This window comes from Anomaloglossus baeobatrachus, chromosome 4 (assembly GCF_048569485.1).
Source record: "Anomaloglossus baeobatrachus isolate aAnoBae1 chromosome 4, aAnoBae1.hap1, whole genome shotgun sequence".
In the NCBI taxonomy this organism is placed as follows: Eukaryota; Metazoa; Chordata; class Amphibia; order Anura; family Aromobatidae; genus Anomaloglossus; species Anomaloglossus baeobatrachus.
The window spans coordinates 320,777,362-320,799,025 of record NC_134356.1 but is presented as its reverse complement, the minus strand read 5'-3'; the positions used below and the strand labels follow the sequence as shown (position 1 = coordinate 320,799,025).

Here is a 21,664-nt window from a genome sequence, read left to right as displayed (position 1 = left end):
CATTACTTTTGTCTGGCCCATTTTTGGAGTTTTGTGTGAAATGATCAATGATTTGATTTTTCTTTCATTCTCGTGATTTTTTCATTGCAAGCAAAATAAATGAAGATAATACCAAAGAATTTGTGATTGCAATCGTTTTCAAGAAGAAACTGAGTATTATCTGACAGAATTGCAGGGGTGCCAATACTTTTAGCCAGCACTGTATATTTATGGATATCTATGGTTTGATATCTTTGCCTATATGGCTTTGATGGGTTGTTAGGCATTTGGTGACATGTTCAATATTTATTTACCCCGCTCTATGGGCAGAATATGATGGTATTTACTTGCAACGGAAACCAGAACAGTATTTGCAGCTACCATCATAGAAACTACAGTAAAGTGTACAGATTAGAAAACACAGATTGAAGACTTTATTAACTTAATGACATTATAGTGACAGTACATAAAAGAAAATTATAGCATATAAATCACCTAGAAATTGTTTACTAAATCCACTCCACCCATTAGTATGCAACATGACTGCACTGACAATATTCATCTCCACAGGTGTAAAATATAAAATGATAAAATCACTATAAATTTTGACATTTACATATGAACCAACTCATGATTGGGTTTCAAATTGCTTTGTATATGTGTCATTGATTTAGGGTATTGTGAAGGAAGTGCTAAAAATGAATGAATACTGTACAAAGCTTAGACAGTAAATGTAAGGTGCATTGTATCAAGGAAATGCAATTATTATGCAATTATACAAAAGCTTTTTACACACAGAAATACGTGATAAACATAAAATACAAATGAAAAATGGCATTTTTAGCTGACATCACTATGGGCCAACTCGCTCCACAGAAGTTCTTTTCATTCGCTGACTTCACATTTCAAGGTTGGATCCCATCCTGAATATTTAGAAGAACTCTCCAACATCTGCTCTCTTGTCACGCAGTTTGCTTCTAGCCTTTGTACGAGCCTTGAATGCCGCAGAGTTGTTCATGTGCTTAAATGGAAAAATAAAACTACAGTCAAAGACTAATGCCAGTTTGCACCATACACTTACCAAGAGACCCCTAAATACAAGAGTGTATTTTAGGCTCATATGCAAACGAATCCTAACTTTACTGTTTACTACTTAAAACCTTCATCATCTTCGGTGTCCCAAAGGCCATAGACCCCTAATCTGCAGGTCTCATAAGTCCTGATCAGTGGGATGCCAAGGTCAGATGAACCTTGGATATGGTCTAATAGGTCTGATACACACAGCCTAAGGCTATGTGCGCACGTTGCGTAAATACATGCAGTTACGCTGCGCTTTGTAGCGCAGCGTAACTGCATGCGTCCTGCGTCCCCTGCACAGTCTATGAGATTGTGCAGGGGCCGTGTGCATGTGGCGTTTTAGAGCGCAGCGCTTCGGCTACTGCCGAAGCGCTGCGTAAAAAGAAGTGACATGTCACTTCTTCCGTGCGCTTTTCCGGCAGCTCCTGCTCTGTCTATGGGAGGAGCTGCAGGCAGAGCGCATGGAATCGGCTTCACTACGGACATTTCTGCAGCGATTTAAAGCGCACATGTGCTCTTCAGATCGCTGCAGAAATTTCTGCAGTGAACTGTACGCAACGTGCGCACATAGCCCAAGGGTCCAGTCACACGTAGAGACGTTCCAGCGATCGCTGAAGCGTCACTACATGGTCGCTGGTGAGCTGTCAATCAGGCAGATCTCCAGAGCGATGAGAGACCAGCCACCAACGACCCGTGTAACGACGCTGTGCTTGGTAGCCATGGTACACATCGGGTAACTATGCAATGCGCTTTGCATAGTTACCCAATGTGTACCCCTGGCTACGTGTGCAGGGAGCCGGCATCTGGCAGCCTGTAAGCGGCGTACACTGGTAACCATAGTACACATCGGGTAACTAAGTAAAGCGCTTTGCATAGTTACCCAATGTGTACCATGGTTACCAGCGTACTGCCGCTTATAGGCTGCCAGATGCCGGCTCCCTGCACATTGAGATAGTTGGTCTCCCGCTGTCAAACATGTCGATGCGTGCTTCACAGCGGGAGACCAACGAGCAAAAAATGGTCCTGATCATTTTGTAACAATCAGCGGCCTCGCAGCAGGGGCCCGCTCGCTACTGCTTGTCACACACAGTGATATCGCTGGCAAGGTTGTTGATATGTCACAAAACCTGTGACGTTTCAGCGATATCGCTGTGTGTGATGGGGCTTTAATGTGGCTGTGTACACACTGGTAATGTCACTGCTATAGAACAATATAGGACTATACTACACTTGTAAGGAAACAAAATCAGGCTTACAAGTACTAATACAACATAGGAGACAAACCTTGAGTAAATGAGATTAGCATTTCACAGTACTATGTAAATATACTGCATCTGTAACCTTTAAGAGTAAATGTGCACACACCATCTGAAACCAGAACCATGTCACTTCTAAGTATAAACTGGCCACTTACAGCAAACTGTTCTTCCAAAACTCCACACTTCCTAATAACCTGCAGTCCATATATCAGTCCGCACATATTCCTAATAATCCTCTTATCTTCTGATGCAGTGCACATTGTAAAAATTACACTGGCCCTAATTCATCAAAACTTATAAGCCAGAAAACTGGCATAAAATACTTTAAGTTGCAACATTTTGAGAAAGAAGGCGTAAAAAATGTTTAACTTTTGGCATTTTTCACTCCATTTTCACCTAGTTCCTACAAAGAAGGTGGAGCTACAGTGGAAAGAAGTATAGCCATCACTGCTTGTGAAATCCATGACGAGTGGTGGTATTACTTCAGCCATTGAAAAGAGTAAGATTTGTGATTAGGTTCCACTTCATGCTTCACCTGATTCATTAAGAGACCTCTTAATAAATCAATCACGTCAAAATGCATGCCACCTCCTCAAGACTGGATTGAAAAACTTTATGAACCAAAGTTGTAGCTTTTTTTTATGTATAATACTGCAACTGGTGAAAGCTGAAAACAAGAAAAATCTACCAGAGACAGTAACTTCTACAACTTACCCTTTCATCACGAGAAACCTTCATTGCTTTAAGAGTAGCCGCATCTAAGAGCAATGGGGGACCAAGCTCAAAAATACTACGAAGAAATCCATTTGTCTAGGTAAAGAGGAAAAAAAGAAATAAAGATTATCTTAAGATACCATAATTCTAAAAGTAATTTTCAAGAGAAGAGGAAAAAAAATTAACAGTTTGGATTATGGATATCTTTCAGAAATAGTATCCTGCATTTAATTTGACCACCAATGTATAGTTTTAGTCTTCCGTAACATCTAAGACTTTAGACTAGACTATCAATGCCAAGTGAGACTTCCTCTAATCAGGCATGTGCACTGGGTCACCTGCTCTTTACTGAGGTGAAGATCTAAACAGTGACTTCCACATAGATTTACCTCATCTTAAAGTAGGTACCTCAAATCAAAAGTACATGAGGATACCGGAAAGTTCATCAAAAAGATTTTAAAGTGACAATTTTTGCCATTAATTCCACTTCTCCTGCACATAGGCTAAGATAGGAGTCCAGAAACTCTCAGACAGGTGGACGTTTCCTTAAAATGATATCAAACTGCTCATTCCTCTAAACTCACCATAAGATGAAACTGCATCCCAGAGCCAAACAGTTCCTTGAAGACCCCATATGTGAGTTTCTTCACCCAGCAGTCAATGTGCATGCGTTCTCTGCCAAACCGAATCATCTCAGACTGGAATTCTCCATCCTACGTACAATAAGATAACAGAATTGCTGACAACTAAACAGAAATGATAGGTTTATGTTTAGTGGACCACCATTATATACCTCCACAGTTCTAAGGACGTCTCGGAAAACCGATCGCTGTTTCCTCCTATCTACTTTGGCTCTGTGCTTGTTGCAGTCTGTGGCCAAAGATTTCAATGTTTCACTTAAAGCTTCAAGATCTTCATAATAAAAGTCCTAAAGTAAAACGAGAAAGTTAGATTACGTTTAAACACTGAATACAGCTTTCTGAATATGTACACTTTTGCAATCTTCTTGGCATCGAAGTATACAAAGTATACTTTTTTTCAAGTGCACCTCTCTAAAGGAGGCCCTTGATGCTAGAAATCATGTTTTATTCAAAAATGCTGCAGCTATTCATGGAAAACCTACAGTGGTGAAAATTAGTATTTGATACACTGCTAATTTTGTAAGTTTTCCCACCTACAAAGAATTGAGAGGTCTGTAATTTTTATTAAAGGTACACTTAAAATGATACACAGAAACCCCCAAAAAATACGTAATTACTTGTAATTACTTACCGGTAATGTGTTTTTCCCCGAACCCATGACTGCACCACGAGAGAGGATCCGCCGATCAAGGACAGGAAACCTTCAGGATAAAAAGGGGCGGTCCTCTCCCCGCCACAGTTGATTACAGAGCATGAGAGGACCTCCGAAACAAACAGGTTAATATAAGGCCACCACCAGAATACGTGGTAGAAGGAAAAAAAAAAAAAAAAGGAAGGTGAACCAACAAACAACCCTTAGTGCAGAGAGGGAATATAAGGGTGCCATCATGGGTTCAGAAAAAAAAAAAAAACACATTACATTACCGGTATGTAACTACATATTTTTCCCTCACCCTATGACGGCACCACAAGAGAATTACAGCGAAAAGAGTTAGGGAGGGACCACAGCCTGTAGAACTCGCCTCCCAAAAGGTGAGGTCGGAGAAAGAAAGATCCAACCTATGTTGCTTATAAAAGGCCGAGGGTGACGACCACATGGCAGCTTTACAGATTTGTGCAATGGAAACATCTGCCCGTTCCGCCCAAGGAGATGCTATAGCTCTCATGGAATGGGCTTTCAGACCCACAGGAACGTCAGCACCCCTAGCCGTGTAAGCTAACAAAATGGCGTCCCTAATCCACCTGGCCAGCGAGGACTTAGAACTCAACCCCCTTTTCAGGTCCCTGGAAAGAGACAAATAGGGACTTGCCCTTCCTCCAGGAACTGGTGACAAGAAGATACTGGATGAGACAGCGACGCACATCCAGACAATGCCATCGCCTTTCCTCAGCACGTGATGGGTTAGTGCAAAAGGAAGGCAGCACAATTTCCTGGGATGTATGAAACAGAACCAACCTTGGGGAGGTATGCAGGGTCAGGGTGCAACACTACCCTATCGTCCAGTATTTGAGTGTAAGGAGGGTCAATAGAAAAAGCCTGAATGTTGCTGATCCTACGGGCCGAGGTCAGAGCTACCAGGAGGACCGTCTTAAGGGAGAGACATTTAACAGAGATGAAGTCAATGGGTTCAAATGGAGGACCCGTCAGGGCTGCTAAGACCAGGTTAAGGTCCCAAGAAGGAAGGGAGACGACACGTTTAGGACGCTGACACAAACTGGCCCTGATAAACCTAGACACTTAAGGTAACCCTGCAACATAATTTTAGAGTGCTGCTAATGCGGAGATCTGAACCTTGAGTGTGCTAACCGCCAACCCCTTGTCCAACCCACTCTGCAGAAATTCGAAGATTGGACCTATGGGAACCTCCCCTATGACACTAGCCCCTGCTGAAGATAAAAAAAAAAAAAAAAACCTTTCTCCAAGTCCTACAGTAAATCTTGGTGGTCACAGGTTTTCTACAACATAATAGCGTGGAAACTAAATTGTGGGAGAACCCCTTACTGATCAGTAATGCCCTCTCAAATTCCATGCCGTCATGTGCAATTTGACTGTGGGAGGATGGGACACTGGTCCCTGGGACAGGAGATCCGGAATCTCCGGGAGGACCCATGGGTCGGTAAGGGACATCTGAACCATCCAAAAAAAACATGGTCGCTTTGGCCAGAAAGGAGCAATCAGAATGACTCTGGCCCTGTCTCTGATTTTCTGCAGGACCGAGGGGAGAAGAACCAGTGTGGGGGAATGCATATGGTAGGGGAAAGTCACACTTGATCGACAGGGCATCCACTGCGTATGGATGTTCCTTGGGGTTCAGAGAACAGAATTGAGGAACCTTCCTGTTCTGTTTGGTGGAAAAAAGGTCGATGACCGGAGTCCCCATCTGGGCCATGATGAGGTCGAAGACTAACTGGTTAAGTGCCCACTCCCCCTGGTACATGTGAGTGCGGCTCAGAAAATCCACCACGAGGTTGTCTTTCCCCCTGATGTGAACGGCTGTGAGGGATAGAAGGTGAGTTTCTGCTGGTAACAGAATCCTGTCGGCTATAGTCCTAAGGGACCTGGATCTTGTGCCCTCCTGATTGTTCAGATAAGCTACCATCACCTGATTGTCCGACACCCGGGTATGGCGACCTGTCAGTGAAGGGAGAAAACCGGTCAGTGCCCGTTCCACAGCCAGCAGCTCTCCTGGGGCGACCAGAGACCTTGGATCGGACGGTCCAGCAGGTAAGCCCCCCATCCGGACACTGGCATCCGTGGTCACAATTCGGGACACCGGGACAGACCATGGGACTCCCCCTTGTGAGGTTTGCAGGAACCAGCCATCAGTGAAGGGAGGTGACTGAGCTGGAGCGCACAGTAATCCGACTGTTCAATCTGTCTCACAGAATCGCCTGATTGTCTAAAATGTCCCACTGGAGGGCCCTGGTATGCCCTTGGGCCCATAGGACTGCGGGGAGAGTGGACGTCAGTAAGCCCAGGAGAGACATAGCCCTTCGAAGGGACATGCGCGGAAGCGACACTCCCTGTTGCACCAGAGTGCGAACCTTCTGCACTTTGGAAGGTGGGAGACGACACTCCTGAAGGAGAGAGTCCAAAGTCAGTCCCAAAAAGACTTGCACCGTGGCTGGAAGCAACCTCGACTTCAAGTTCAAAATGCAGCCTAGATATTCCAGCTTTGAGCAGACAGTCTGAAGGACAGCAGTACAATGGTTTGCTGAAATCCCTACCACGAGGAAGTCGTCGAGATACGGAAAAATGAGAATCTTGTCCTCTCGTAGGTGGGCTGTGATTTCCAGGACGAGTTTCATGAAGATTCTGGGCGCAATCTTCACAGAATCATCCTTGTGGGGTAAGGATGATTCTGAGAAAGGCCAGGAATCGGCCCACAACTACACAGAAAGACCAGGTCAGTGACCTGAAGAGAACTAGGACCAGTGTCTCAAAGATTACCATTAGTAATGCACTACGCAGTCATGGATTAAAATTCTGTAGGGCAAGCAAGGTCTCCCTGCTCACAACAGGTCTGTTTGTAGTTTGCCAATCATTTAGATGATCCAGGAAGGCATAGGAGAAGATCATGTGGTCAGGCGAGACCAAAATAGAACTGCTGGTAAAAACTAAACTCAGTGTTTGGAGGAAGAATGAGTACAACCCCAAGAACACCGTGCCAACCGTGAAGCATGGGGGTGGTAACATTATACTTTGTGGGTCCTTTTCTACAAAAGACACAGGATGACTGCACAATAATGACTGGAGGATGGGTGGGGTCATGTATTGAAAGATTTGTCAACCTCCTTTCAGTAAGAGCATTGAAGATGAGTCAAGGCTAGGTCTTCCTGCATGACAATGAACCAAAACACAGCCAGGCCAAGAAATTGCTCTGTAAGAAGTATTTAAAAAGGTCCTTGAATGCCCTAGCCAGTCTCCAGACCTGAACCCAATAGAAAATCTTTGGAGGGAACAAACTCAATGTTGCCCAGCGACAGCCTTGAAACCTGAAAGATCTGAAGATCTGTACGGAAGAGTGGGCCAAAATCCCTGCTGCAATGTGCGCAAACCTGGTCAAGAACTACAGGAAAAGTTAATTGCAAAAAAAGGTTTCTGTACTAAATATTAAGTTCTGTTTTTCTATTGTATCAAGTACTTATTTCATGCAATAAAAAACAAATTAATTAAAAAATATACAATGTTACAATGTCATTTTCTGATTTTTTTTTAGTCTGCCACAGCTGAATTGTACCTACGATAAAAATTACAGATCTGTCCATTCTCTGTAGTTGGAAAAAACTTACAAAATCGGCAGTGTATCAAATACTTATTTTCCCCACTGTACCTGAAAACCAAGTCCAGCACAGAGAAAGTGTCTGCTCAAAAGCCTGGCTTCTCCTTAGCATCTCCCCTCCCAGCCTAGCTGGATTGACAGGTCTCTTCGCATACAATAAGTCTGGCAACAAGAAGGCAGAGTGCCACACGGGGGACTTTTCTCAAAAAACACCACAGCACTGCAGAGTGAAATAATGTTTCTTGTAATGAAGAAGTATGTCTGTATTTTCTGTAGCCTGTGCTCTGTAGAGCACAATTACTATAAAGCACTTCTCCAGCGTTATTTTTTTATTCCACAGCTGGCGTGGTATCTCTAATGTAAGTTCCCTGCCTAGTAATATGAATACCAGCTGCCACATCGTGCTGCACCATTGCTGTCTTCTGCAGTTTGTGACCGGCCAGATTGATCCAGTGTTTGCTGTGCAATCTGGTGGTCGGTTCTCAATGTAAGTCTATGACAGCCTTACATTGAGAGCTTGTGACTGTTACCTTTTACTTCTGGCCAGTCAGAACCTAGTCACAAGGTGGCTAGTACGAACTGGAGAAGTATCGGGAAGAGCAGAAGATAGCAGCTGGTAAGTATATGAATAAGAGCAGGGAAGTTGAATTAGTAAAACCACTCCAGCAGTGAAGAATCACTCATTTTTGTTATGTATTTTAATAAGTAATACAAATATTCATTTTATCTCTTGCTTCACGTTATGGGGTTTTATTTTGATCTCCTAATGTCTTAAAGTTTACATTCAGAAGCTATTGAGTGGCAGGGAACATTCCCTTTAAAATTTGTTGAACATATTGCTATATTTGTGTAATGGACATGCCTGACCATACAGGAACATAGTTTGATCATATCACATCTCCTGGGACGGGGAGGACACAAGAGTATAAAGGTATTACATTATGGGATTCTTTGTGAGAGGTAAAACATTTCCTTGGTTTTATTTTTATAAAAGTTAACCTCAAAAGAATAATTTGAGATCCCATGCTGTAATATCTGTATACTTTTTATTCCCTCCCTGGCCCAAGAGCTTTGGTATGATCAGACCATGTCCCTGTACGGTCAGACATGGCCATTACACAGTATATAGCAAGGACACATACAAGATTATCGCCGCACAGGAACACTTTCTAAAAACATATCCAGTTTTATAAATCATTCCAAGATCTATTATAATGAGCTTTGTTTATGTCATGTGAAACCCCCTTAAGAAAGCAAGGCTAAAGTGTTTATGACTGTTACATCACATGAGGGACTTGTAAAGTAGTGGCCAACCTCTAAATCCATTTTGACATTATGAACAAGAGTCACTGTTGATAATCTGTACATAAATAAGCTTGATCATCAGATCAAATAAAGCTAAAAGTAGTATCTCGCCCACTAAATTGAGGAAAAGAATAATACAATCTAATGTGTCTACAACAGTCCTTAGTTACTATCTAGAGGCTTGATCAGCATAAAGGATTAGAGCTAGGAGAACATGTATTCACTTACAGCATTGGCTTCTCGGGCAAGCTCAAACAGGAGGGCGAGCGTCTCCCCTGCTGCAATCCTCATGTTCACGTCATCACAGGACAACAGGCGTGGAAGTTTACATAGATGTCTAGAAGCATGGAAGAAAATGTATATAAAGCCTCAGGTATATCAGTTACAGTAGCTCAAGACATTCTGAAGATGCTAGGGTTCTATCAAACATGTAAGATTAGATGGAAGGAGCAGCACTGCTGCACAGCAGACAGCCCAACAAGCCCCACAGTAACTAAGGGTGGGTCTGGTGCCAGTACCAACCACTGAGTGGTCCAGCAATGCCAACTGGGCATAGCCTGAGCAGCAGCTTGCTTCACTTTCAAGGAAATCCTCCCTCAACACAATCTCCAACAAGATAAGAAATACTTCATAACAGTAAACTTAACTAAAAATGGTTTAGTGGCATGTCTGAGGAAAAGAAAAAAAAAAAAAAGTTATCAGGATATATTGCCAGACTTCTCCATCAGTCCACACATCTGTGCTGGTAGAAAGGCCTAGGACAGCAGGCCCTGACAGAACAGATGGTAACATGATGGCATTTCTTGGTTGGCTGCTTACATGTAATTTATGTTTCATGTAGAAATAATCAGTGCAGTGTTAGTCGAGAAATGGGTTATAGGGAACCTGACAGGTGCAATATACACTCAGAACCATGAGCAGTTATGGATGCATATTGCTAATCCCTGCCTAACAGTCCCTGTATACACTAGCATACTGTAGATAAAGGGATCTTCAGGAAAGAAGGGAATTTTGTTTACTTACCGTAAATTCCTTTTCTTCTAGCTCCTATTGGGAGACCCAGACAATTGGGTGTATAGCTTCTGCCTCCGGAGGCCACACAAAGTATTACACTTTAAAAAGTGTAACCCCTCCCCTCTGCCTATACACCCTCCCGTGCATCACGGGCTCCTCAGTTTTGGTGCAAAAGCAGGAAGGAGGAAACTTATAAATTGGTCTAAGGTAAATTCAATCCGAAGGATGTTCGGAGAACTGAAAACCATGAACCAAAAGAACAATTCAACATGAACAACATGTGTACACAAAAGAACAACCAGCCCGAAGGGAACAGGGGCGGGTGCTGGGTCTCCCAATAGGAGCTAGAAGAAAAGGAATTTACGGTAAGTAAACAAAATTCCCTTCTTTGTCGCTCCATTGGGAGACCCAGACAATTGGGACGTCCAAAAGCAGTCCCTGGGTGGGTAAAAATACCTCGATAAAAAGAGTCGAAAACAGCCCCCTCTTACAGGTGGGCAACCGCCGCCTGAAGGACTCGCCTACCTAGACTGGCGTCTGCCGAAGCATAGGTATGCACCTGATAGTGTTTCGTGAAAGTGTGCAGACTAGACCAGGTAGCTGCCTGACACCTGCTGAGCCGTAGCCCGGTGCCGCAATGCCCAGGACGCACCCACAGCTCTGGTAGAATGGGCTTTCAGCCCTGAAGGAATCGGAAGCCCAGAAGAACGGTAGGCTTCAAGAATCGGTTCCTTGATCCACCGAGCCAAGGTTGACTTGGAAGCCTGCGAACCCTTACGCTGGCCAGCGACAAGGACAAAGAGCGCATCTGAACGGCGCAGGGGTGCCGTGCGAGACACGTAGAACCGGAGTGCCCTCACTAGATCTAATGCGTGCAAATCCTTTTCATATTTGTGAATTGGATTAGGGCAAAATGAAGGTAAGGAGATATCCTGATTGAGATGAAAAGGGGATACCACCTTAGGGAGAAATTCCGGGACAGGACGCAGAACCACCTTATCCTGGTGAAAAACCAGGAAGGGGGCTTTGCATGACAGCGCTGCAAGCTCCGACACTCTTCGGAGTGATGTAACTGCCACTAGAAATGCCACCTTCTGCGAAAGACGTGATAAAGAAACATCCCGCAGCGGCTCGTAAGGTGGTTTCTGAAGAGCCGTTAGCACCCTGTTAAGGTCCCAGGGTTCCAGCGGACGCTTGTATGGTGGGACTATGTGGCAAACTCCCTGCAGGAACGTGCGGACCTGCGGAAGCCTGGCCAGGCGCTTTTGAAAAAATACGGAGAGCGCAGATACTTGTCCCTTGAGAGAGCCGAGTGACAAACCCTTGTCCATTCCGGATTGAAGGAATGAAAGAAAAGTGGGTAAGACAAACGGCCAGGGAGAAAAACCATTATCAGAGCACCAGGATAAGAAGATCCGCCAAGATCTGTAATAGATCTTGGCGGACGTTGGTTTCCTGGCCTGTCTCATAGTGGCAATGACATCCTGAGACAATCCTGAAGACGCTAGGAGCCAGGACTCAATGGCCACACAGTCAGGTTGAGGGCCACAGAATTCAGATGGAAAAACGGCCCTTGTGACAGCAAGTCTGGGCGGTCTGGAAGCGCCCACGGTTGACCCACAGTTAAATGCCACAGATCCGGGTACCACGATCGCCTCGGCCAATCTGGAGCGACGAGAATGGCGCGACGACAGTCGGACCTGATCTTGCATAACACTCTGGGCAGCATCGCCAGAGGAGGAAACACATAAGGCAGTCGAAACTGCGACCAATGCTGAACTAATGCGTCCGCCGCCAGAGCTCTGTGATCCTGAGACCGTGCCATGAAGGCCGGGACTTTGTTGTTGTGTCGTGACACCATGAGATCGACGTCCGGCGTTCCCCAGCGGCAACAGATCTCTCGAAACACGTCTGGGTGCAGAGACCATTCCCCCGCGTCCATGCCCTGACGACTGAGAAAATCTGCTTCCCAGTTTTCTACGTCCGGGATGTACACTGCGGAGATCGTGGAGGCTGTGGCTTCCACCCACTGCAGAATCCGCCTGACTTCCTGGAAGGCCTGACGACTGCGCGTGCCTCCCTGATGGTTGATGTATGCGACGGCCGTGGCGTTGTCCGACTGTATACGGATCTGTCTGCCCTCCAGCCACCGATGGAAGGCCAATAAGGCTAGATACACCGCCCTTATCTCCAGAACATTGATCTGAAGGGAGGACTCTACCGGAGTCCAGGTTCCCTGAGCCCTGTGGTGGAGGAAAACCGCTCCCCACCCTGACAGGCTCGCGTCCGTGGTGACCACAGCCCAGGTTGGGGGTAGGAAGGATCTTCCTTGCGATAGAGAATTGGGACGGAGCCACCACTGAAGAGACTTCTTGGTTGCAAGGGACAGAGAGACGTTCCTGTCGAGGGAAGTCGACCTCCTGTCCCATTTGCGGAGTATGTCCCATTGGAGTGCCCGCAGATGGAATTGCGCGAACGGCACTGCCTCCATCGCTGCCACCATCTTCCCCAGGAAGTGCATGAGGCGCCTCAAGGGGTATGACTGACCCCGAAGAAGAGATTGTATCCCTGCCTGCAGGGACAGCTGTTTGTCCAGCGGTAGCTTGACTACCGCTGACTGTGTATGAAACTCCATCCCGAGGTAAGTCAGTGATTGGGTCGGTGTCAACTGGGATTTTGGGAAGTTGATTATCCACCCGAACTGCTGGAGAGTCGCCAGAGCGACTGTAAGGCTGTGTTGACACGCCGCCCGAGAAGGTGCCCTGACTAGGAGATTGTCTAAGTAGGGAATCACCGAGTGGCCCTGAGAGTGTAGGACCGCCACTACGGATGCCATGACTTTGGTGAACACCCGTGGGGCTGTCGCCAGGCCGAAAGGCAATGCCACGAACTGAAGGTGCTCGTTCCCGATGGCGAAACGCAAGAAGCGTTGATGTTCGGGTGTGATCGGCACATGGAGATAAGCATCCTTGATGTCGATCGATGCTAGGAAGTCTCCTTGTGACATCGAGGCGATGACCGAGCGGAGAGATTCCATCCGAAACAGTCTGGTGCTCACATGTCTGTTGAGCAATTTGAGGTCCAGAACGGGGCGGAATGATCCGTCCTTCTTTGGCACCACGAACAAGTTGGAGTAAAAGCCGCGACCATGTTCCTGAGGGGGAACCGGGATCACAACTCCCTCTGTTTTCAGAGTGGCCACTGCCTGAAAAAGTGCGTCGGCCCGAGCGGGGGCGGAGAGGTTCTGAAGAAACGAGTCTGAGGACGAGAGCTGAACTCTGTCCTGTAACCGTGAGACAGAATGTCTCTCACCCATCGGTCTTGAACTTGTGGCCACCAGGCGTCGCAAAAGCGGGAGAGCCTGCCACCGACCGAGGATGCGGTTCGGGGAGGCCGAGAGTCATGAGGAGGCCGCCTTGGAGGCAGTGCCTCCGGCGGCCTTTTGGGGGCGTGACTTAGACCGCCACGCATAGGAGTTCCTCTGGCCTTTCTCCGGCCTGTTGGACGAAGAGGACTGGGGCTTGGCGGAGGGACGAAAGGACCGAAACCTCGATTGAATTTTCCGTTGCTGAGGTCTCTTAGGTTTGTACTGGGGTAAGGAGGAGTCCTTTCCCTTGGATTCCTTAATAATCTCATCCAATCGTTCGCCAAACAATCGGTCGCCAGAAAACGGCAAACCGGTTAAGAACCTCTTAGAGGCCGAGTCTGCCTTCCATTCGCGCAGCCACATGGCCCTGCGAACTGCCACAGAATTAGCGGATGCCACCGCTGTACGGCTAGCAGAGTCTAGGACTGTGTTCATGGCGTAGGAAGAAAAAGCTGTCGCTTGAGAAGTCAGAGACGCAACCTGCGGAGCAGAATTACGTGTGACTGCATTAATCTCAGCCAGACAAGCTGAGATAGCTTGTAGTGCCCACACGGCTGCAAAGGCCGGGGCAAAAGACGCGCCCGTGGCTTCAAAAATGGATTTCACCAGGAGCTCTATCTGCCTGTCAGTGGCATCCTTCAGCGATGAACCATCTGCAACCGATACCACAGATCTAGCCGCCAATCTAGAGACTGGAGGATCCACCTTGGGACACTGAGCCCAACCCTTAACTACGTCAGAGGGGAAGGGGCAACGTGTGTCAGTAAGGCGCTTAGTAAAGCGCTTGTCCGGAACCGCTCTGGGCTTCTGGACAGCATCTCTGAAGTTAGAGTGATCGAAAAAAGCACTCAGTGTACGTTTGGGGAACCGAAACTGGTGTTTCTCCTGCTGAGAAGCAGACTCCTCTACAGGTGGAGGCGGGGGAGACAGATCTAACACCTGGTTAATGGACGAGATAAGATCATTAACTAAGGCGTCCCCTTCAGGTGTATCAAGATTGAGAGCAACGTCAGGTTCAGAGCCCTGAGCTGCGACGTCCGCCTCGTCCTCCAGAGAGTCCTCGGGCTGGGAACCCGAACAGCGTGAAGAAGTCGGGGAAGATTCCCAGCGAGCCCGCTTAGTCGGTCTGGGACTGAGATCCGGGCAGGAATCCTCCGCGTGGGACCTAGGGCCCAACCTGGGAGCGCGCTGCGGCGCGGACCGAGAGGGGCCTGGAGGCGACGAGCTAACGGGGACCGGGGCCTGTGTAAGGACCGGTCTGGACTGCAAAGCTTCTAGCAGCTTGGCAGACCATTTGTCCATAGACAGCCATGGATTGCGAAAGTGACTCAGTTTCTCAGCAAACTGTCCCTGCCGCCTGGACAGGGGGAGCAGGGGGGTCTACATGAGCCGAGGGGCCCACTAGTGACCGAGGCTCCGGCTGAGCAAGCGAAACAGGGGTTGAGCATTGCTCACAGTGAGGGTAGGTTGAACCCGCAGGCAACATAGCCGCACAAAAGGTACAGGTCGCAAAAAAAACCCTGTGCCTTAGCACCTTTGCTTCTTGTGGACGACATGCTGTTGTCTCCTAGGAGAGTGATCACTGATGGTATATGGGAAGGGGTATACAGCCCGACCGAACAGAAATATGTATATAAATATGTATCTATTCCGGCACCCTGGGGGGGGGGGACCAGCACCGGGTGACCGGTGTGGCTTACCGACCGCTAAAAAGCGAGTGTGTGTCCTCCAGATTCCCTGCCTTAGGTCTTCCAGAGCTGCAGAGCTCTTCTCTGATAATCCTCCACCGGCAGAATGCCAAAAACATGGCTGCCGGAGCTCTCAGGGGAGGAGTGGAGCCGAGGGCGGTGCTAGAAAAGTGCGGGAATCTGAGGTCCCCACAGTGATCAGTGAGGGGGGAAGAAACATACAGGATGCTCCGGCCCTCACAGCCGACGTCAGGCTGGCCGTCCCGCCTTTACCCCTGACAGGCAGGCCCGGGGGAAGGATTTTTACTACTAGGCCGCGATGAAGCCGGGGACTAAATTTAAAACCGCGGCCGACAAGCAGGCTCGGTCGGCACGGAAGTCCACCGGTCTTCAGAAATCAGCAGCTGCTGCAGCGTCCGGGAATAAGGCGCTCCATGCAGTCCCCATGGGGACACCGAGTACCTTATAGTTGCAGGGCCCGATCCCTGAGGAAGAATAGACTCCTGTCCAGCAGATTCCCACAGGGGCTGCGGAGGGAGCCCGGTCCCAGTGAATGGATGACCGGTCAGGATCCCACTTCTCCCAGAGCCACTAAGGGATGGTGAAGGAAAACTGCATGAGGCTCCGGCCTTTGTACCCGCAATGGGTACCTCAACCTTAACAGCACCGCCGACTTTAGTGGGGTGAGAAGGGAACATGCCGGGGACCCCGTGGGGGTCCTCTTTTCTTCCAACTGATATAACTAATCTGAGAATGCATGAGTGGATGTGTGCCTCCTTCCACACAAAGCATAAAACTGAGGAGCCCGTGATGCACGGGAGGGTGTATAGGCAGAGGGGAGGGGTTACACTTTTTAAAGTGTAATACTTTGTGTGGCCTCCGGAGGCAGAAACTATACACCCAATTGTCTGGGTCTCCCAATGGAGCGACAAAGAAAGTAATTCTAAAGACCTTTTACCGTATGCTAATGAGGCCAGCAGCTAGTCACAAGGGCATTACTTCCCTTGGCTAGTCAGCCCACATAGAATGCTAGCACACCAATATTGATGTACTAACATGCTAATGAATGTGGAGTGACGCGCACACACAGTACCTCAATCTTGATGACTGCCTGAGGAGGATGGATGGGCACTGGGCATGATCTGGAGTTCCCTGGTCCTCTGATCATGCACACTAAACTGATGCTGGGTGTAAGCTTTCCAGCTTCAGTGATTTATAGTGTGTACGACCGGAAGTGCGGGGGCCATCCTCCTCCGGTCGCCATGAGGTATGTGCGCGTCGCTGCGCATTCATTAGCATATTACGCACATAGGGGCATGCTATGTGGGTCGACCAGCCAAGGGAAGTAATGCCCCTGCGACTAGTCGCTCGCCTCAGCACATTCTAGACTCTTTTTCTAAAGATCTGTTTACGCTAGTGTATACAGGGACTGTTAAGGAGGGATTACTAATATGCATCCAGAACTGCTAGTAGTTCTGGATGCATATTGCACCTGATTGTTTTCTTTTCTTTAACCCCTTCACGGCCTTGGACGGATCTATCTGTCATGGAGCGTCACGTTAAGCCCCGCCCCCTGCCGCAGGCAGGCGGCGGTCGGCAGACATCAGCTGTTTTCACTCGCAACATTTAACCCCTTAAATCTCGCTGCCAAAGTCTGGCAGCGAGATTTATATGCGCGCGGCCATGATTTTTAGTTACCGCCACCCCCACCGGAAGTCACGTGTGTGATCACGTGACTTTCGGTGGTTGCCATGGTAGCACAGGGTCAGGTGATGACACCTGCAGCTATGACGTTTCACTTTCGTTTTCACCCGGCCCGGAGCCGAATGAAACAGGAAATGACCGTATCTACTGTTTACAGCTGTGTAGCTGTGATCAGCAGATAGATCAGAGCGGTCGGATTGCTGATCGCTATAGCCCCCTAGGGGGACTAGTAAAATAAAAAAAAAAAGTAAAAAAAAAAACACAAACCTAAAAGTTGAAATCACCCCCCTTTCACCCCATTGAAAATTAAAAGGGTTAAAAAATATACACAATTGGTATCGCCGCGTTCAGAAATGCCCGATCAAAATATAAAATCAATTAATCTGATTAGTAAACAGCGTAGTGGCAAAAAAATTCCAAACGCCAAAATTATGTTTTTTGGTCGCCACATGTTTTACGTAAAATGCAACAGCCGCCGATCAAAACGTAGCATCTGCGTAAATATGGTACCATTAAAAATGGCAGCTCGAGACGCAAAAAATAAGCCATCACTGAGCCATAGATCCCGAAAAATAAGAACGCTACGTGTTTCGGAAAATGGCGCAAAACGTACGCCACTTTTATTGGACAAACTTGTGAATTTTTTTTAACCCCTTGGATACAAGTAAACCTATACATGTTTGGTGTCTACAAACTCGCGCCGACCTGAGGCATCTCATAGATGCATCAGTTTTTTCCATATAGTGAACACAATAAAACACCCCAAAAACTATTGTGCGGTCACTTTTTTGCAGTTTTTCCACACTTGGAATTTTTTTTGCTGTTTTCCAGTACACTATATGATAAAACCTATGGTTTCATTTAAAAGTACAACTCGTCCCGCAAAAAACAAGTCCTCATATGGCAAGATTGACGTAAAAATAAAAAAAGTTACGGCTCTCGGAAGGAAAGGAGCAAAAAACAAACGCAAAAACGGAAAGTGCCCGGGGCTGAAGTGGTTAATTTAAAGGCCTGTTAAGAAAAAAAAATTCTATAAAATAATTTGTGTCACCCCTTGCCCATCTCAGATTTTTGTCATAGGCGGCTGTGGCAGTGAGGACAGGACATTAGGGGACAGTTAACCTTTGCTTTTACAGAGGTTTGTATTGGGAAAACAAAGCTAAATACATTGCCGAGTATCAGTGGCGGCTGTACAACGCTTACTCACATGTCAATCTTTTTCTTCACTTCACTGCTATGACATATGGTAAGCAGGAGAGCCCATGATAGGAGCGCCTGGATGTGCAGTGCTGAAGCATTGTCCGCTCCCCCTTCTGAGTGGTACTGCTTGGTGAACAGATTCTCCATACACTCCATTGTCAGGTACAAATCCTGAAAGATTGGTTTAATCAGTACTTACATTTGGGGTTTACATGCTTGAAATAGAAAGGGTAGTAATAGCAGGATTCAGTTTAGAAATTCAATCTTACCTCAACGTCATCTGTAGCAATGAAGCAGCAGAGGCCCAAATAACTGGCACACTAAAATAGTCAAAGTGTCCATTAAAATAGGATCCATTATTAACCAACAAAAAGATTTATGCATTGCCCTGTGTCTAATCTGCCAATCATCTCCGGTACAACTCTCACCCAAATCCTGTAATCTTTAGCCAAACCCTTCCACAGACTGCTGCTTATGTGCAAACATCAGGTGTGAGGACGCACTCAGAAACCATTGCAGCAGCAGTCACACCAGTATACCAGTACATCTATAATCTCACAGTGGTTACTGAAGTGTCAGCATCAGAACGGGGTGACCGCAGACACCAGTCACTTGCCCCAGAGGTGCACTAAATCAGCAGTGGGGTGGCAGTAGTTTGGTCCACAGACTGACATGTTTATGTGAAGCAGTGGACTGAAGGCAGTACTTACAGCCTGGCGGGCAGACATGCTGGCACTCCTGTCACAGATGATGCTCTTTAACACAGGAGCTAGTGTTTTGAAGACTTCTTCACTCTCCACTCCAGAGCCTAACTGACAGCACAGGAGGCAGGCAACGGCTGCAGCCACACGCTGCTCTTCACCTTTACCTAGAAAAAGGTTTGCAATGGTTTATAGGCTGAACAATCATCCGGGAAAATCGCTCAGATGCCAAATCTTACCTGCATTACTTACCCTTTTTCAGGCAACGTTCAATACTATCTGTGAGGGTTATCCTCCTTTCTAGGATGAACTCGCAGAGTATCTTTGATGACAACCCACTCTTCAGGCCTTCAAGAGCAGCTTGCCTTGTCTTCGCACTGCAGACCAGTCAAAATGGCAATAAAGTTAAAGAAATCATTTTTTTTTTACTTAAGGCTATGTGCGCACTAGAGATGTGAAGTTTCTCGAGAAAATCTTCGAGAAGCTTCTGGGAGTGAAAGATTTGCTGACCTCCGGAAAAAATCCGCGGCAAAACCGCATGCGGATTTGCCGCGATTTTCCCGCGGGTGGTTCCCTGCGGATTTTTGCAGTCTGTACTGCAGAAATCCGTGGGATACCTGCGGATTTAATGGACATGTTCATTTTCTCAAGAAACTTTCTCGAGAAACTTTTCTCAAGAAACTTTCTTGAGAAAAATCCGCACCAGTGCGCACAGCTTTTTTTTTTTTCTCATAGAATTTCATGGGAAATGTCTGCACAAAGATTGCAGACATTTCTCAAGAAATTTCCGCGGCAAATCCGCGGGTAAATCCGCGGGTATTTTGCTCTAGTGCGCACATAGCCTAAAAGGTTTTTGAAAGGAAAAAAAAACCTGACAAGACCTCCGCTCTAACCTACTAGGGTATATCAGCATCATAAAGGGAGCCCCTTCATAGTCTACTTAAATGGTTGGCCCCATCTGGGACAAATGTTTTAAGTTCAGTGCATGTATTTTATACTAAATTTTGCAATTGGGTTTCATTACAAATTTTGCATAGTTTGTCTTTTACGTTAATAAAGCCTTTTGATTTCAATCAGCAGAGATCAGCTCAAAGACAGATGAAGAGTTATAAACTTTCCTGTTAGAATGAGTGGGCACTCAAACTCAGATGAAAAGGTCGGCCACATAGAGGGTCATAAAAAGCGTTGCCCAGTCTGAAGCTACAAGTCTGCAGTCCACTGTGTGAATGCAGACTTGTGAGCCTTTACATGGCGCACTGCGAAGATTCTCTTGTGCCAATGGGCAGTCATTAGATGGCAAGTATGTGATCTGCATAGGCAAACCTTTAAGAGCAAGTTCCCACTTGTTTTCCCTCCATCTCCACGCCCCTTATGATAAACAGTGGCCAGAGAAAATGAAAATAAGTCTGAATGACTGGCCTCGCCATGATGCGCTGAGCGCCTGTACTTTAAACAGTCATTCTGTGGCAACAGACTCTCACCCCTTTATGATCTAGGGCATCGTTTCCCAAACTCCAGTCCTCATGGCCTCCAACAGGTCATGTTTTCAGAGTTTCAAAAACATTGAACAGGTGAAGTAATCATTATCAAGGCATCACCTGTGCAATACTAAGGAAATCTTGAAAACATGTCCTGTTGGGGGCCCTGAGGACTGGAGTTTGGGAACCACTGATCTAGGGCATACCTATACGTCCTAGGTTGCCTGACTCCCCTCCCTTTAATGTGAACTCACGTGGTGAGCCCAATTTATTCCCTGCCCATGTCTGCTGATTTGATGAGCAGATATGTGCAGCTAACAGGCACAGGTGGATCTCCTATCCACTCACACCCGATTGCGGTGTCAAACTGACAGCGCGATCGAACACGATCCAGCAGGGATCGCATCGTTCCCAGCCACCATCAGCGACATCAATGGGTTTACCATGGTAAAACTGACCTGGCATAATGATGCCTCAGATCGGTACAAATTTGTAGATACAAAATATGTATAGTTTTATTTTTATTTAAGTGGTGATTTTTTTTTTTTTTTTTTTTAGGAATTTGTAAAGAAAAAAAATAGAGAAAAAAAACACCCAAACAATTGTGCTTTTGTCCCTATTTTCAGAGATTCGTAGCGTTCCCACTTTTCGGATCTAGGGCTCAGTGATGGCTGATTTTTGTGTCTTGAGCTGACAATTTTAATTATACAATTTCTGTGTAGATACACTATTTTGATCGCCTGTTATTGCAAAAACCTAATTTTGGCATTTTGATTTTTCCGTTATGCAGTTTGCTGACTGGGTTAATTTATGTTATTTTGATTAATACCAAATGTGTATTTTTTATTTTATATGTAACAAAAAGGGGGTGATTAACTTTTTTTTAAATTTTCATATTTTTAAAATTTTATTTTTTCCCTACTTTTTTTTTACTGCTTTTGCTAGTCCCCTTGAAGCCTGCACTTTAAGATTGCTTGTGCTTTACAGAGCCATGCTGATGCACAGCACAAATGATCATCTCCTGTGAATGCCGATGCTCGGCTGGCGTTCACAGGAAGTCAGTCATGACAGCAATAGAGTTCGGGTGTCATGACAACTAATCAGATTAAAGATAACTGCATGTAGACAGTAGTGCACATTCAACTTTATTTTAGTAGGTGGTAGTTATTCTGTGTTTGGGTCACATTTCTAGCTGTTAATATAAATTTTGTGCATTATTGCATACATACAAAAAGGTACCTACATTCAATTTTC

General features: G+C 46.3%; 1 protein-coding gene across 2 annotated transcripts in view; it reads right to left on the bottom strand.

Moving 5' to 3' along the window:
• Nucleotides 1-399: 399 nt before the first annotated feature.
• IFRD1 (interferon related developmental regulator 1) overlaps nt 400-21,664 on the bottom strand; it is a 75,201-nt gene continuing 53,936 nt past the window's right edge. For both annotated transcript variants that reach the window (XM_075342502.1, XM_075342503.1), the window contains exons 4-12: nt 19,185-19,309; nt 18,942-19,099; nt 18,501-18,551; nt 18,239-18,402; nt 9,487-9,595; nt 3,823-3,957; nt 3,614-3,742; nt 3,030-3,125; nt 400-1,000 (exon numbers count right to left, since the gene is read on the bottom strand). In XM_075342502.1, coding sequence (XP_075198617.1) covers nt 911-1,000; nt 3,030-3,125; nt 3,614-3,742; nt 3,823-3,957; nt 9,487-9,595; nt 18,239-18,402; nt 18,501-18,551; nt 18,942-19,099; nt 19,185-19,309 — 1,057 coding nt within the window. In that variant the 3' untranslated portion in view covers nt 400-910. The remainder of the gene's footprint in view (nt 1,001-3,029; nt 3,126-3,613; nt 3,743-3,822; nt 3,958-9,486; nt 9,596-18,238; nt 18,403-18,500; nt 18,552-18,941; nt 19,100-19,184; nt 19,310-21,664) is intronic.